The sequence below is a fragment of the Aotus nancymaae genome, unplaced genomic scaffold (genome assembly GCF_030222135.1).
Source record: "Aotus nancymaae isolate 86718 unplaced genomic scaffold, 86718_ANA_hifiasm-v0.15.2.pri h1tg000020l, whole genome shotgun sequence".
Lineage (NCBI taxonomy): Eukaryota > Metazoa > Chordata > Mammalia > Primates > Aotidae > Aotus > Aotus nancymaae.
The window spans coordinates 49,788,239-49,805,433 of NW_026988432.1; the positions used below are offsets into that span (position 1 = coordinate 49,788,239).

General features: G+C 39.2%; 1 protein-coding gene across 6 annotated transcripts in view; it reads left to right on the forward strand.

Annotated features, from left to right (window-relative positions):
- CHST9 (carbohydrate sulfotransferase 9) overlaps nt 1–16,964 on the forward strand; it is a 294,555-nt gene extending 277,591 nt beyond the window's left edge. For 4 of the 6 annotated variants that reach the window (XM_021670006.2, XM_064379319.1, XM_012447297.2 and 1 more), the window contains one exon: nt 4,474–7,999. In XM_021670006.2, the coding sequence (XP_021525681.2) occupies nt 4,474–5,565 (1,092 nt within the window). In that variant the 3' untranslated portion in view covers nt 5,566–7,999. Of the gene's footprint in view, nt 1–2,640; nt 2,699–4,473 lie in introns of all 6 variants that reach the window. The other 2 variants (XM_021670007.2, XM_064379318.1) reach the window with 2 other exon arrangements.
- The last annotated feature ends 231 nt before the right edge of the window (nt 16,965–17,195 follow it).

Sequence of the window (17,195 nt, forward strand, 5' to 3'; positions counted from 1 at the left end):
TATACATGTTTGCCTTAGGGACAATCAGTATAAAGTGTCCCAGGGAAAATGGAGATGTAAGATTTTACTCTTTTATTATTGTTGTTATCATGATGACAATGATGATGGGAATTTGTTGGTATAAGCTTTAAATTTGAAATGTCATTAGCTTTGATTTTAGTAATCCAACCCCCTTAGTCTTGGAGTCTTTGCTTTGATTGGAAGGAAATGGAGTTGGGTGGGGGTTGGGAGGGATGTCATCAAACCCTAATAATAGATTTTATAAGGTGAATGACATTGAGTGAGGGGTTCCGGGAGAAGATCTGGCGGCCACACTTGTGGGGTGCTGGTGCCATTACTTTAGAGAATTAACCCTTTTCCCATATCCCGATTTGGTTAGACTAGAGGAAACTTACTGGCACTCAATAAACTAGCAGGAGACTAACTGATAATGAGTAGTGAGCCTTTTCTTCATGCAGTTATCTCCCCAGCTAAACTAGTCATTAGAAAGTTACTTGGGGATCAAAGACTTCCAGCAAAGAGAAATTGATAAACAAGAAGGACACTGCATCTAGTCTACATGAGAGCTCATGTGACATTCCTACTCTACATCCAGATTATTTCTCTTCTTACTAAAATATTCAAGTCCACTACATTTGAGGTCTTTCTTCCCTGGATAGGATGAAAGAAACTTTTCAGGGCTTATGCCTTATTTTTATACTTTCTTTTCTTATATTCTAGTCCAGTAGTCCCCAAATGCTATGACTGCCACAGGAGTACCTGGGGATCTTGTTGAAATTAGAGTCAGCATCCTTACACTTACAAATTCTGATTCAGAGTGTCTATAGTAAGGCCTGGGAATCCAGATTGCTGGCAAGTCCTCAATTGGTTTGGAGACAGCATTGAGTGACTTTGAACCGATCTGATTTGGCAGGTAGGTTAGACTCAAAGCCTCCACATCTACTTTACTATGAGCAGTTTTCCATATGCCTGTTTTATTTGTTTTCTCTTTTGCCAAAGATTTATTTAAACACAGATTCTCATCACCTTAACAAGAATTGGTCAATTGTTTATCCAAGTTTAACTTGACCATTTGATCAATGTTGATTTTCTTCAGCAAGGTCATAAAACAATTGTTTAGAAGACTACTATTAAATTATAAGCACATTTGCTTATTCAATAATTATTTATTGTTCATCTTCTATGTGCCAGGCACTGTGCTTGGTACTATAGACAGCTAGAAAGATAAGACCTCTCTGCAGTTATATTCTAGTGCAATGGAAGTGGAGTGGGGTGAGAAAAGACAACAGAGAAGTAAATAAATAAAATCATTTCTCACTCTGATTAGTGCTATAAGAAAAATAAGCAGGGTGCTAGAGGAAATATTTTGGAAGGGAGGGAAATAACTTAGACAGGATGGATAGGTAAAGCCTCTCTACAGAGGTGACTTTCCAACTGAGAGCTGGCGAATGAAGAGCCAGTCATGCTGGATGTTAAGACCTGGGTAACAGTGAAAAGTGGTCAAAGAATTGCAAAGCAGGAAACAACCCTGAGCTGGAAAGTTAGACAAGGGTGATCAGAGAGATGGTGGGAATGGTACAGGCTCTGGTGATGACCAAGGCTGATGTGAATGGAGAGCTTCTCTGATAAAAAACAAGGTGGTCAAGGAACTGAGAGTTGATTGGATATCAAAGTCACTAAATGTAATGAAGGAGCTGAGTTAGAAGCTGGAGTATGTAAAGTGAACAAATCAGTGGTAAAGGCAGATGACAACAACAGGCGAGGGAAAAGGGAGACTTAAGGAGGACACACTGATTTCACAGAAGCAGGAGACTTTGCTGGGTGTTGTCCTGGAAGCAGCCATGGGCTGCAGGGAAATCACTCCCTAGCTTCTGGCTGGTGAGACAAGTAGTTCAAGGAAATGAAGTTTCATCTACTTGAGAAAGTGCAAGAGACACACAGTGCTGGGAGTCAGCCAGGTTTCATTTAGAGAGAGTCTTGGGAAACAAACATTCCAGAAATCCCTGGAGATTAAAGGGGAATTTGATGGCCACAAAGCAGAAGGTCTAGAGGCCACAGGAAAAGGTGGACTTTGTTTTTGTTTCTGATTTGACAATCAGAAGCAGAGAAGAGAACTGGTGAGGGCATATGTAGAGATATGCAAATTACCATCTGAATAATAATGAACACATGGGAAACCTTGGAATTTAACAGGTCCTTGGAATTAAAGTACTATAACTACTACTACTACTACTACTACTACTACTACTACTACTACTGCTAAAACAACAATAAGAGTAGTTATTATTTATAGTGGTCATAGCAGAAGAAGTAATGGTAGAAATATTATGGCAGTTTTATATTTGGCCTCTGCTAAGTACTTTCCATGCATGTGTACCCATAACCCTATGATCTTTCAAACCACAGTCAAATTTTATATTTTCAGCAACAACTTTATGTACTACAAATCACTGATCAGAGTAAAGAAGGATATAGGGCTTTGAAGTCATCCTGGCAGTCTCTGGAGAAGATAGCAGACAAATGGTTTTAGAGTTAAAACTCCAAATAGATGGTCCAATGGTATGGAAGATTTGGGGTGGCTGTTTCAGGGGGTGATATGGTTTGGCTGTATTCCAACCCAAATCTCATTTTGAATTGTAGCTCCCATAATCCCTATGTGTCATGGGAGGGACCAGGTGGGAAGTAACTGATCATGGTGGTGAGTTTTTCCCATGCTGTTCTCGTGATAGTGAATAAGTCTCATGAGATTTGATGGTTTTATAAAGGGCAGTTCCCCTGCACACGCTCTTTCTTGCCTGCCACCATATAAGACATGCCTTTGCTTCTCCTTTACCTTCTGCCATGATTGTGAGGCCTCCCCAGCCATGTGGAACTGTGAGTTCATTAAACCTCTTTTTCTTTATAAGTTACACAGTCTTGGGTATGTCTTTATTAGCAGCATGAGAACAGACTAATACACGGGCCTAGACAAGTTGGCATCTGGTGATCGGGGGTTATTCACACAGTCCTCTTGCACTAGACAAAAGCAGCCCCCTTCAAGCTCAGCTGGTGGAATAACCATGGTGTCTGGAGTTGGCTCCATCAACAAGTGCTTCATTCCTCTGCTCTATTGCTTAATTTGCTAGAAAATTACTAATTGTCCTTGAAGACCTAATTCCATTCATTCATTCACTTGTTCATTCCACAAAAATTTGAGAACAATTATTATAGGCTATAGACCATTTTAGAGGATACAGTGGTTAAAAATTGTGTGTGTGTGTACACAAATATATAGTATATATATATGTATATATGCAATCATGTATATCATATACATATATATTTGTAATCATGTTTATATTTCCTCAGACACTTTCCCCAACACTCCCTCCACCTCTAGGCTGATGACACCATGTATCATGCCCACAGCACAGCATTTATTCATTTACTTTTCCAATAACATGCTGACAACCCTATATGTATATCTCCTGTCCAGTCATCTCCACACTATCCTTTTCAAGTCTAAGTGAGATCATGTTACTTTTCTGCCCAGAGCCCTACAAAGGTTCCCTAGTTTACCCAAAGTAAAAGCCAAAGTCCTTAAAATTCTCATCCCTCCCAGAGGATGTTACCTTGTAAATCCCATTTTCCATGTCTTCTTTTACTGTGAGAGTTGTAGGAAAGATGAGGTAAGATGAACAGTACGTAGTAAATGGACTCAGTCATCCTGCTGTCAAGATAACTCTATTTTTATTCTACCTCAATATCGAGGTAGAATAAAAATAGAGTTATCTTGCCAGCAGGACATCAAGTAGACTTTTCTAGATTTTTAATCATTCTTTACTTGGGAAAGAGGGAATGTCTCATGTGTGAATGAGATTGTGTACTATAATCATAAAATCATAATAAATTCTTAAATTATTATAATAAATACATTTAGAAAAATAAAACATTTTCTCAGGAAAAAAATATGACTTTTTTCAGGCACTTAGAAAACTGAAGTGGTCATCAGGATTTATAATTAGCCTTGCCACAATTTTAAGTTGTAATGTATGATTTTGAACTATTCTGTGCATTACAGAGTACTCCCTAAAAACAACAAAAGTTCCCATCTCAAAACAGCTCCATTTTGTATCTACATTCAGGTGCACTAACTAAAACAGTACTTGAAGATGACATACTTATTAATATCTCAAGAGTCACAGATGCTCAGAATGTTTTAGTTACATTCTATTGCATTACAGGTAAAGCCAGGACAAAAGTCCAGGGCCCTTTCCTTTCTATCCTATAGATACCATTTCTCATTGCTACACTTTCTGTGAAGAAGCTCACTACAAAATGTGTATTCAGCATGCCTTGCTAAATTGTTCTGGCAGCTTATATGAAATATGCTCTCCTCAATAGCATTTTTAAACAAATATGCTAAGTTCCTTATCTAGTATACCCACACTTGTGAATTGTGCTTTCAACATTTCTCCTTCTTTATTTTAACAGAACCCCAAGTTTCACATGCCTGAGGATATAAGAGAGAAAAGGGAAAATCTTCTACTCAATTCTGAGAGATCTACTAGGGTCTTAACGAAGACCAGTCATTCACAAGGAAGGGATCAAGCTTTAAGTAACACCACAGGGTCACCAACAGAAAAGTGGATTGAAGAACATCAAGGAGCTAAGACTCTTTTCAACAAGTTCAGCAAAATGAATTGGCCAGTGGACATTCACCCTTTAAACAAAAGTTTAGTTAAAGATAATAAATGGAAGAAAACTGATGAGACCCAAGAGAAACGAAGGTCTTTCCTTCAGGAGTTTTGCAAGAAATACGGTGGGGTGAGTCATCATCAGTCACATCTTTTTAATACAGTGTCCAGAATCTATGTAGAAGATAAACACAAAATCTTATATTGTGAGGTTCCGAAGGCTGGCTGTTCCAATTGGAAAAGAATTCTGATGGTACTAAATGGATTGGCTTCATCTGCATACAACATCTCCCATGATGCTGTCCACTATGGGAAGCATTTGAAGAAGCTAGATAGCTTTGACTTAAAAGGGATATATACCCGCTTAAATACTTACACCAAAGCTGTATTTGTTCGTGATCCTATGGAAAGATTAGTATCAGCCTTTAGGGACAAATTTGAACATCCCAATAGTTATTACCATCCAGTATTCGGAAGGGCAATTATCAAGAAATATCGACCAAATGCCTGTGAAGAAGCATTAATTAACGGATCTGGAGTCAAGTTCAAAGAGTTTATCCACTATTTGCTGGATTCCCACCGTCCAGTAGGAATGGACATTCACTGGGAAAAGGTCAGCAAACTCTGCTATCCATGTTTGATCAACTATGATTTTGTAGGGAAATTTGAAACTTTGGAAGAAGATGCTAATTACTTTTTACAGATGATTGGTGCTCCAAAGGAGCTGAAATTTCCCAACTTTAAGGACAGGCACTCTTCCGATGAAAGAACCAATGCTCAAGTCGTGAGACAGTATTTAAAGGATCTGACTAGAACTGAGAGACAATTAATCTATGACTTTTATTACTTGGACTATTTAATGTTTAATTATACAACTCCATTTTTGTAGTTTACATTCATTTTCTAAAACCCTGTATGTACTTAATGATGATGAGCTCAAATCAGCTACTATAATTTTTCTATAATTCTCTGTATGAGAGAAATTTGACTAAATGCAGTTGTCTTGATTTAATGTAGATTTTTACCAAATAGTATGACACCAGTTGGCATAAAGTTATAGGAAAATCACCTACAGGAGATGTAAACAACTTGAGTTGCTCTAAAATGTTTGGAAGAGAGCTGCTTTTGCATTATGAATTATATTGTTGAAGCAATAACCTAGCCAGCTGTTGCATTAGCTAAAGCAGCCTCTTGCAATGGTAGGAAAAAAGGATCTAAAATAGCATGAGTGTATGTCTATATGCTGGAAGTTATTGTCTAAAATGCATGAATATATTTTTAGCAGTCTGTGGCATATTAATCAAACTGTTGAATAGTTTTCTTACACCCTGGAAATCTTTCTATCAACTGTAATGATAAATCCATTTTGTAGTGATATTTTGGATTTAGGCATTTTACTTTAGATTGAAAGGCATTATGTGATTTATAATATGAGAATATAGCAGAAAAACCAGATGAGGCTGTGGCTTTTTATATTCAACAGCCAATAAAAAATGCACAACATGCTAAGATCTAAGCAACAAAAGCAACCTTCCTCTTCCAGAAAACCTTAAGGGAATTGATTCTGTTTTCTTTTGAGCCCTCCACAAAGAGATAAAATGAACACAAGCACTAAAGGTCTACATTTCTGAAGCAAGCAGTTGAGAAGCTTAAGTCTCATCAGATATAAATGTGCTCCTAATTCTGGTTTAATTGGGCAGGGGGAAAATTGTTTCAGGATGGAATAATCATCAAAAACAAAAGTTGCCATTCTGAATATGGAACTCAAACAGTAACAGAGTTTTATAAGTATATTATTTGAATCAAAGCATCATGTGCATAGCTTTATATGTGGAATCCACCCTAAGAATAGCTTTTGTTTTCAGTTTAATTATTCAGCTTGGGAATGACTTTTTAAAAACTAATATACCACTTCAAAGATAGGTTATGTTCTAGAGAATAAACATAACAAGAGCCCCTAGAAATGTTTTTAATATGCTTATGCATAAGCAAATTAAGGTATTTTCAAGTTTACATAATCTATAGTAACAAAGTCAAATACCATTGCATTCAAATATTAAATTAAAGTCCTTGGAAAAACAGGTCCATGTGTCACTCTTATGAATAGTTGTAATGCATTTTGGAATTTTTTTCCAAGGAATCCTAAATTAGATCCCTTGGGAAAAAGGGATCATTTTTGCATGAGAAACATTTGGATGGGAAACTTACTTTAATTGGTCGACTATTGCCCTGAGTTAAGAAAATCACATCTTTCAAACCCTGCTTAAATGATTTTCCTGAACATCTTCCTCTTCCTAAGCTATCATTTTTTCTTATCAGTAAATATTCAGTAATGGCTTTCAAAGAACAGTAGGTATTAATATTTGAATGTTAATAGACCAAGATAGTTACAGTCATACTTATTTCATTTTGATTTTCTATTTCATGGCTGAGTATTCATGAATTGCTTCGCTCCTTACACACACCTGCCGTGTCCCATCTGTGTCTCCTAAGGAGTGAGTAAACTGCAATGGGCTGAGAGATCATAAGTATTAAACCTTCTAATCCAACCTTTTACTACTTTTCCATGCCATTAACTCTTGCCTCTAGACCATACACTTAAGCTGTGCTCTCGGTTTTTAAGGAGTTTTACTCTGGAGTAATCTAAATTACATAATTTAAATTTTTGCTACACCATGTAGAGTAGATTCCTAGTAACTTAGGGACATTGAAATTATCTTTTTATGGAGAGAGAAAATAGAAAATATTCCAAGAAGCCTGAAGTTTTATTCCTAAGCTACACAAAACTTGTTTTCTATGAAATCTGCTATAAAGAATAAAGGCAATTTTCTCACAGATATTCCTAAAACTACATAAGGAACAAACAAATAACTTTTCATAGCTTGAGAAAGAAAACAAATGGAAACAACAGTCCTACCTCTCCTACTGGCATTTGTAATGCACTGGGCAGGGTGGAATGCAGAACTATGTAATTGCTTGGCTTTGATGATGGAGAAGAGGGATGAGAGGAAGAAAATGATACTGGGCGTTCTCTAGGGAAAGCTGTTATGTACCTTTTGCTGTATATGTTCCTTTCCTGACCCTTTCCAACAAGCCCATGTCACCATGGGTCCTTCTTTTCCTAAATGGTTCTCTGATGCCGAGTGACATCCTGTGTAGTTGCAAGTTCCAGAAGCCATGCATGTTTTTGCCAAGTAAGAACAAACTTTTTATGTATCTCTTCTTCATTTTAGATGACTTATTTTCATGTTAAGGCCGAAGAAGCCAGTCATCACCCTGAATTACTTGTGAGTGTAAAAACCAACTCTATTTTTCTCTCCTGACTTACTTGGCTTTGCAGACCAGCTCACATTCACCTTTGTCATTTCTGATTCTGCATAAACCCAGATGGGAGCACCACTGTTCTTTTGGACCATCACAATTTCATGAATTTAATTCCTAAAGGCAAGTGACCAAATCCAGACTCATCTTCCAGATGTCCAAAGTTCCCATTTTAACATTAGGTGCAATTATAAGTCCTCTAATTAAACCCTAAGGACCCTATTTGTTTTTATAGGCAGCAGTAACACGATGGGCAGGCCCCTTCACTCTGTGATTCCCCTGTCTGGATTTACTGTCAGGGTAACAAGTTGGCAACTAAATCCAAAACCACAGTTATGTAACCTGTAAACTATCTATAGATGTGTAATATCAATGTGATTGTGCCCAGAAACTGCCACAAACTTTAATGGAAATGTGTGTAACATTTTTTGGATTTTCTCAAACATTTGGAAATTTCCATTAATTCAATGGAAGTGTAAGCCCACTTGCTAAATTCTTTAACTTTAGTCTATAAAACATTCTCTAGCAGAAAATTATTAATATTATTAGGGAATTAGTAGTTCTAATTCAAGAACTATTTGGATGTTATTTTTAATTAGAAAGAGGAAAAATGCTTTTACACTTTATTCATGTATACATTATTACTCTAATCTCCTAAAATGTATAGTGTTTACCAGGAGGAATATATAAGAACATGCAGAGAATTCTGAATATTAGAGTGCCCTTTGAAAAGATCACTTGCTAACGGGGCGTGGTGGTTCACACCTGTAATCCCAGCACTTTGGGAGGCCAAGGTGGGTGGATCACCTGAGGTCGGGAGTTCGATACCAGCGTGACCAACATGGAGAAACCCTATCCCTACTAAAAATACAAAATTAACCAGGAGTGGTACATGCCTGTAATCCCAGCTACTCGGGAGGCTGAGACAGGAGAATCGCTTGAACCTGGCAGGCAGCTGTGGTGAACCGAGGTCATGCCATTGTACTCTAGCCTGGGTGACAAGAGCAGTAGTCCATCTCAAAGAAAAGAAAAAAAGAAAGAAAGAAAAGATCACTTGCTGAATTAGTAGAATTTAGGATTAGGCTAGGACTACAGTAAATGTCTCCTTCCTGAACGTTCTCATATGGCCTCTCAGGGCATCCCAGCCTCTAGGCCTTCAAGGAGAATGGTGAGCCAGAAGTTTTGCCCAGGGCTAACCCTCCCAAGATGCTCTGATACTTGAAAAAGGATTGGCCAAAAGCGTTTAATTGTAGCTCAACCACCTGAGAATCTTAGGCCAAGCCTAATTCAATTTAGTCCTACCTTTAGGTTCATACTTTCTCAATCTCAACCATGATCATTATACAGAAATAATGTTCGTAATCCTAGCTAACATTTATTCGATACTTAGTGGGTGACAGGCACTCTTCAAGTTCTCTACACGCATTAATTTAATCTCCATAGCCAGTCTAAGACAGGTACTATTATGTAGCCCTCTCCCTTCCCATCTATAATAAAGGAAAGTAAAGCAGACTGTGGCTGAGTAACCTGCCAAAAGAGACACGGTTGATAAGTAGGTCAGAAGCCAGGATGAAGCCAAGCAGCAAATACCACTACCAAACTGTTTGCTTAGAATATTTAGAAATAAACAAATACTTTTGCTTTCCCTTACCTCTATTCAGAAGAGCTAGAGGTAAAAATAATATATTGGAATCCTGAAATTTTTTCCATACAAATATGGATGTGTGTGTGTGTGTGTGTGTCTGTGTGTGTGTTTAGCTAGTTAGTTAACACATTTCAAATCAGCTTATTTCTTTATTCCTGCTGAGTTAAACTGACAGGTTCAAAGATTTTGGGAGAAATTAGGTTTCCTCCCCACATGTTTTTTTTTTTTTTTTTTATCCTTACTTAATCATGGGACACAATGTTTTTAAAATGAAAAAAAAAGTCCCTGGAACAAATTTAGCCTTACGAAAACAAAATATCATTTCTTTGACAAGCAATTCCAGACAGCTACAAGAGTGGTCAAGGATAAGCAGAATCTAAGAGGAAGAAAGTCCAGGCAAACTTTCCGGCATGGGTCCCTGACAGCCACTGCAGATGGTCATGGTTCAGCAAGCTGGTCACACACAGTGAGACCTCCTATTAGAACCACTCCTGCCAGAAACAGAGCAACTGTGCATTGTCCCTTCTTCTTAAGTCTCCATCCCTACTACTGATCTGTAGTCAGATTACCCTAAGCCTACATGGGAAGACTGTTGAAAAGAATAGAGGAGCAAGTTGACTTAAACCAGCTGAAAAACACCGTGAAACAAGGTGAAAATAAATAAGCTCTTGCTAGAAGATGGCAGACTTTTCCCAGCCTGTGGACACTACCTGAGGAAGGCCAGGTCTGGGGAGTTCAACAGAACATTGCCTCATATCATGTCATTCTCAAATTTCCTAGTCAGTCACATCTTAATTTTTCACCAGGATCATATGCTTCCAGGCAAAAGTATTTAAATCCATTTAAGCAGTCATCTTTTTCCATCCTTACATCTCCCCTCAAGTCTCACACTAGATTTGGAATGCTCCCCTCTCTATATATCTGGACATTCATTTATTATTAACTCACCAAGGAATCTCTTGAGATTATTCCATTTTGAAATCTCATCTCTTCATGATCTCTCTGATCGGCAGAAAAAGGCAACATGGTTTTCCCCTGGTGTAACACACATCAGATTATTCTCTTACCAATAAATGCAGGCATCCCTTTCCTCAAATTTTTTGCCTGGGAGGTTCATTAATTTATTTGTTCATGTACCATTTATCTCACTTCATATGAATATAAAACATCTATTGTTATCATTGGAATGTTTTAGGTCTTCCAAGAGGAAAGGAACTGTGTCTGTTGAATTCACTTTGTACCATTTCTAGCAAAGCACTCAGTGGAAGGCGTTACTTAAACAGATGATTTTGATGCTGTTGTTTAAAGGTTCCTGTACAACTTCTTTCAGTGTAGAGTTTGCATATTTCTGCCTGTGACCTTCAGGCATCTGTAGGACCAGAGAATTTGAAAGGAAGGTGCTAGGGCAGGGCAGCTGAGAGAAGGAGGGAGTTAAGCTACACTTTTTTTTTTTTTTTTTTGAGACAGAGTTTCACTCTTGTTGCCCAGGCTAGAGTGCAAGGGCACGATCTTGGCTCACCGCAACCTCCACCTCCTGGGTTCAAGTGATTCTCCTGCCTCAGCTTCCCAAATAGCTGAGATTACAGCCATGTACCACCATGCCCGGCTAATTTTGTATTTTTAGTACAGATGGGGTTTCTCCATGTTGGTCAGGCTGGTCTCAAACTCCCAACCTCAGGTTATTTGCCCTCCTCGGCCTCCCAAAGTGCTGGGATTACAGGCCTGAGTCACTGTGCTTGGCCGCCACACACCCTTTCTACACTAATAGTCGTGTCTTGACCTGGAGGGTAGTTGCAGACACAGCAATCTTTTACATTTTTAAGATGAGGCCATTGCTTGATTGTTTTGGGAAGAAAATGTTGAAAAAAATGCATGATTCTGGTTAATATAACAGCCATTCACTGAGGATCTACTCAGTAGCAGACGTTGGAAAAATACTTTACATACATCCATTTAATGAAATGAAGAGTAAGTCTAATCATTTCCAAAAATAACTTCCAAAAAAATCAGAGTTGAGTATTTTTCCACCTATCACTTTATGAATGAGAAAACTGAGTATCAAAGAGGTTTAATAACTCATCTATCTGGCTTCAAAGCTGAGACCATACATTGGCAGCCCATGGGTTAGATCTATATACAAACATGTCTGTTTTGGCCGACAGTGCATTTTACTTAATATCTGAATTCATTGCCAACATCGGGCCTCTTTAATGATGGGAGATTTGTGGCCCTACATCCTGTATGCCCACCTGAAAATAGTTGGACAGAGGCGAGGTCAGTCCCTTTAGATGAGACTGGAGATCTCTAGTTGTTCACAGTCTTCACTAAGCCACCATCACTCATTCACCTTACTTGCCTGGCCCCTAAGCACCCCACTTTTCAGGTCCTGCTATGAAGTGTGTGTTCCTTCCCCCACCAAGCTTCCAAAGGAAATCAACTCCTGAACATTCTCCTTGACCATACTTGTGTTGTGCAGGTAGTGAGGTTATCCCATTCTGGGTTGCTGTATCCTTGCTCATAATGCTGCTTGCCCTTTGGTCTCATATCCAGTAGGATCTCCAGACAGTATTTCATTGTTTGGGGAAGTCTCTTTTGACCAATGACAAAGATGTTGGGAGAAATCCAGTACCTTTTTTTTTTTTTTTGGCATCTTTCTGTCGTAGCCACTGGGTCCCCCTGGCAACAACATTCCTTCCCACCTCCCTCAGCAGCAACGAGTCTCCCAGGCTCTTGGAGCTCTAGTATCTAGGGACAGAAACTGGCTCCCACTGCTGCCTCTAGACTGCTATTCTAATGACCTTCATCCAAAAATCTCTTCTGTTTTGAAGGTATACCCACCCTCCTCAACTCTGAAAATTACCTGCTTCCCAGCCTTCTCTGAGGATTCCTCTTTCTGATTCATAACATGTATCTCTACCCCATTTCCTGCTATTATCTGGGTGACTGTAGCCCCCCCAGTGACATTCTTTGCTTCTTAATGTTCTGACCTCGACCACCACCACCTCCTCCTCCTCCTCCTCCTCCTCCCCTCCCCCCCTTCAATACTTAGAGAGCTGGAGAAAACAGGAACACAACCCATGGAAGGGATAACCATGACTTTTGTCTTCAAATAGTAGGAAACTTGCAGTAAAATACACAGTATCTCATTTTATGCATTCATTTGCTGAAAATATTTCCAAAGTTTAGAAAAATGATTTTTGGAGGTACTACATTATAAATGAAAATGTATGCAGAATGCTAGAGTATCTACCAACTTAAAAGGACAATATTATTAGTTTGACTGTAATTATCCTTAGGAAAAAAAAAAAAGCCCTGACTTACCAATTTCTGAATAAACAGTGTATGGACCACCTGTATCAGAGTTAACCTAATTTTTGTTAAAAACAGATTCCCGGACTCCATCCATATAGAATCAGAGTCTCTATGAAAACCACTTGGAAATTTCCTTTTTAACAATCTCCTGGGGTGCTTCTGAGACAGCAGAGTCTGAGCCTTGTGTGTGTGTGAATTTTTAAAGCCCTGGTTGATTATAGGTGGTAAGAAAACTGCTCTTTTCATTCTGTCACTATATTGAAAAGTTAAGAACCCTCAGCTCGGAGAATTGTCGATGGGATATTGGTACCAAAGTCGTCTGTGGGATTTTGATCAGCACTGAAGCAGAAACTTGGCGTCCCAAGTCTGCCAAGTGCAAGAACTAGAGCTGAAATGATGAAGTGAGTTATGGGGACAGCACTGGGCACTGCCCAAACTTTTTGAAAGCTTTCAGAATGAAATGGGGAAATGGAAACTCTCCTCTGTTTGAAGTACAAAAGACAAATGTGTACTGAAGGCAATTTTGGCAACTCAGCTTCACACTGAACAAGTGAAGACTATATGGGTTTCTCCAATAAAAAATAAAAAGCTGTTTTCAAATTGACCTAAGATGATTGAAAATGGAAAATATTTGCTATTTGGGTTATTAGTTTGAGAGCAAGTGCCCCAGGAAATATTTTGCAATTTAACTTAAATGGTAAGAATGTACATTTTCTTGAACTTCATTAAAGGATTTGTCTCCTTTTGCCTTTCTATTAGGTTGAACCATATGACATTGCCAGCATTTGACTGACTCTGACATATAAACACAGCCCTTTCGATGGTTCCACGAACAGTTCCGCTGCTACCTACCCAATTCTAGCCACACTGGCTCTCCTCAGAACTATTGGAAATAGCCGCTGAATAGAAGCCCTGTCTCTTTTATTTCTTTCTTTAAAAATTACTACTTTTCTCTTTGCTTTATTTCTCCTTTTGATATTTTTAATTGTGGCAAAATCCACATAACATAAAATTTACCATCTTACCATTTTTTGGTATCCTTTAATGAATATTTTCCAATCCCTCCCTATACTTTTTCGTTTTTTTTTCTTTGAGACGGAGTTTGGCTCTTGTCACACAGGCTGGAATGCAATGGTGCAAACTCCACCTCCCAGGTTCAAGTGATTTTCCTGCCTCAGCCTCCCGAGTAGCTGGGATTACAGGAGCCCACAACCACACCCAGCTAATTTTTGTATTTTTTTTTTTTAGTAGAGACAGAGTTTCACTGTGTTGGCCAGGCTGGTCTCAAACTCCTGATCTCAGATGATCCACCCGCCTCGGCCTCCCAAAGTGCTGGGATTATAGGCATAACCCTCACACACTGCCTCTTACCTTTTTTGTTGAGATGGAGTCTCACTCTGTCACCAGGCTGGAGTGCAGTGGCATGATCTCTGCTCACTGCAACTTCCATGTCCTGGGTTCAAGCGATTCTCCTGCCTCAGCTTCCCGAGTAGCTGGGACTACAGGTGTGTGCCACCATGCCCAGCTAAAATTTTTGTATTTTCAGTAGAGACAGGGTTTCACCATGTTGGCCAGGATGGTCTCAATCTCTTGATCTTGTGATCTGCCTGCCTTGGCCTCCCAAAGTGCTGGGAATACAGGCATGAGCCACTGCGCCCGGCCACCATTTATAAATGTACAGTTCAGCAGCATTAAGTATAGTTGTACAACCATCACGACATCCCACCACATACCTTTCTTCGTTATGAAGAATGGAAACTCTGTACCCATTAAATAACTCCACTTTTTGCCCTCCCCCAGCTCTGGCAAACATCATTCTACCTTTTGTCACTATGAATTTGATAACTTAAAATGCCTCATATAAACGGAATCATACAGCATGTGTCTTTTCATGACTGGCTTATTTCTCTTAGCATAATGTCCTCAAGAGTCATCCATATTAAAGCATGTACCAGAATTTCCTCTCTTTTTAAGGCTGAATAGTATTCCATTCTCATTGCCTGTCATCAAGCTCTCAAGACTATAACCCATTCCCAGGTTAATCACCTGATATCTGCATCAAATCCACTATTATCCAGCCACATTGAACCATTACATTCTCTGAAAACACCCCTTGCTTCCTCCCCTATTTTTCTCACACTATTCACACTGCCTGAAGTGTCCATTTCTCCTCTTTAAGGACCTTCACGGAGGTGCCCCTTCCAAGAGTTGCCTGCCCCTCATGACCATCCCACATTCAGCTCACTCCACCCTCTCCATCTGGGAACTCTCTTCCACTCTCCTTGCTTTCACTCCACTATTAGGCTGATGGTTTCAAAACCTTTTTCTAGCCCATGTGTCTGTCATGAATTTTGATTCAGATTTCCAATTTCTCATGGGACTACTTCTTCTAGATGTCTCACTGGAGCTTCCAACTCAACATGACCAAAGCTGAACTCATCACCTAACCCTCAAACCTGCTTTCTCCTTATTTGGTGGTAACACCACCCATCTATTCCATCTCCCAAGTTAGGCACCCAGGAGTCAACCCTGATTTCTCCCTGAGCTGACTCCTTGCAGCCAAGGAATTCAGAAAGCCCACTAACATCACTGTCTGCCTTTTTCTCAAGCTTCTCCTCTCCTCCCATCCATTTGCTAATAACTAAGTTCAGACTCTCACTTCTGTCTGCAACACTACAATAATCTTGAACTTTTCTCCCCTCTCATTCCCCTCAATGCCATCCTCCATTGTAATCACTTTAAAATGCAAACCAAAGTCTGGCATTTCCCCATTTGAAACTCCTTCTTGTCTCCTGTCATCCAGTTCTGATTCCCACTATACATTCAACATCCTGCATGATCTCAATCCTTCTCCAGGCATATTTCCTGCCAATTTCTGCCTCCTAGCTTTATCTCCAACAACCTAGAATGGGCACAATACCCTAACACTGGATAGTTTTCTACCTCCTGGGTCTACTCAGATTTTCCCTCTATTGGGCACCCACCTACCCCCCTTCACCTCCCCAATACTTCCTAATCCCTAAACTCAGCTCAGGGAGGTATTCCTCACCTCTGCCTGGCACAGATGACATGACCTGCTCTGAGCACTATGGGTAATAGGGAAGCAGGATTCTACGTAGGATGGTTAGGAGCCTTGGGCTTGTCACCAATAAGAACTGGCTTTGAATTCCATATCCTCAACTTTCAAATGTTGAGACCCCTGAAACTGATTTAACTTCTCTCAGTGCCAGTTTTCTCATCTGAAAAATGAGGCTAGAACATCTACTACCTAGTAAGGGGGCTATGGGAAATGCATGTAAAGTATTTACTAAGTGCTCAATAAAATAAAACTACTGATTTATCTCATCATAGCCTGTGCATATTTCTATCTTTGTGCTTAAAGAATTCCAATTATTTATGTATGTGTCTTGCTTAGCAGAATCAATTCCTTGAAGTTAAAGTTGGTGTCTTGTTCATCCTTGCAACCCCAGAGAAGATACTAGTTAAGTATTTGTTGAAGAAATAAATGTAGGAACAAATCCGGCACACCTGCCCCTGTGTTCATGTGGCACTGTGTCCTTCCCTTAAGGTACATTCTGACTTGTATTATAATACTATGAAAAAGTGTCTTATGTTTCCTGTTAGAATCTAAGTTACCTGAGGGCAGGAATCATGTCTTGTTCAATAAATGTACATACATCAAATTGAATTTGAGGCTGTCAAGTGTGGATTCTTTGTAATCAAATTAATGGTTTAGAAGAGCAGGTTTCCTAGCCAAACATAGAAACAAATAAGTAAACTAAAAATTACTACTTCTTTTAATCATCTTCAATCCTTTTCTTTCCATTAGCTCTACACCCTGACCATGATGACCTTTTATCTCCTCAAATAAGCCGTGCTTTTCTCTGCCTCAGGACCTTTCCATAGGCTGCTCCCTGGGTCTGGAATACTATCAGACAATCTAATACATCACTGTTTTCAGAAAAGCCTTTCCTGGTCCACAGATCAGGCTTATTCATTCGAACTTACATTCCCACCGCAAGATGAGCTGATTCTCTGGGTCAGGGAGAGTGTCTCTGAGGTTTTTTTCTGTCTTTCTCAGCCTCAAGCATGTAGTCAACATTCAGTAAACTATGTTGACTGACTAAATGAACAAAGCTCTGAATTTCAGTCTTCCTCTTTTCTAAGACATTGGCAAATGCTAGACTGAAAAGGATTACACAGGAGTTACTCTACCAGAATTTACTTAAGACTAATTCCTA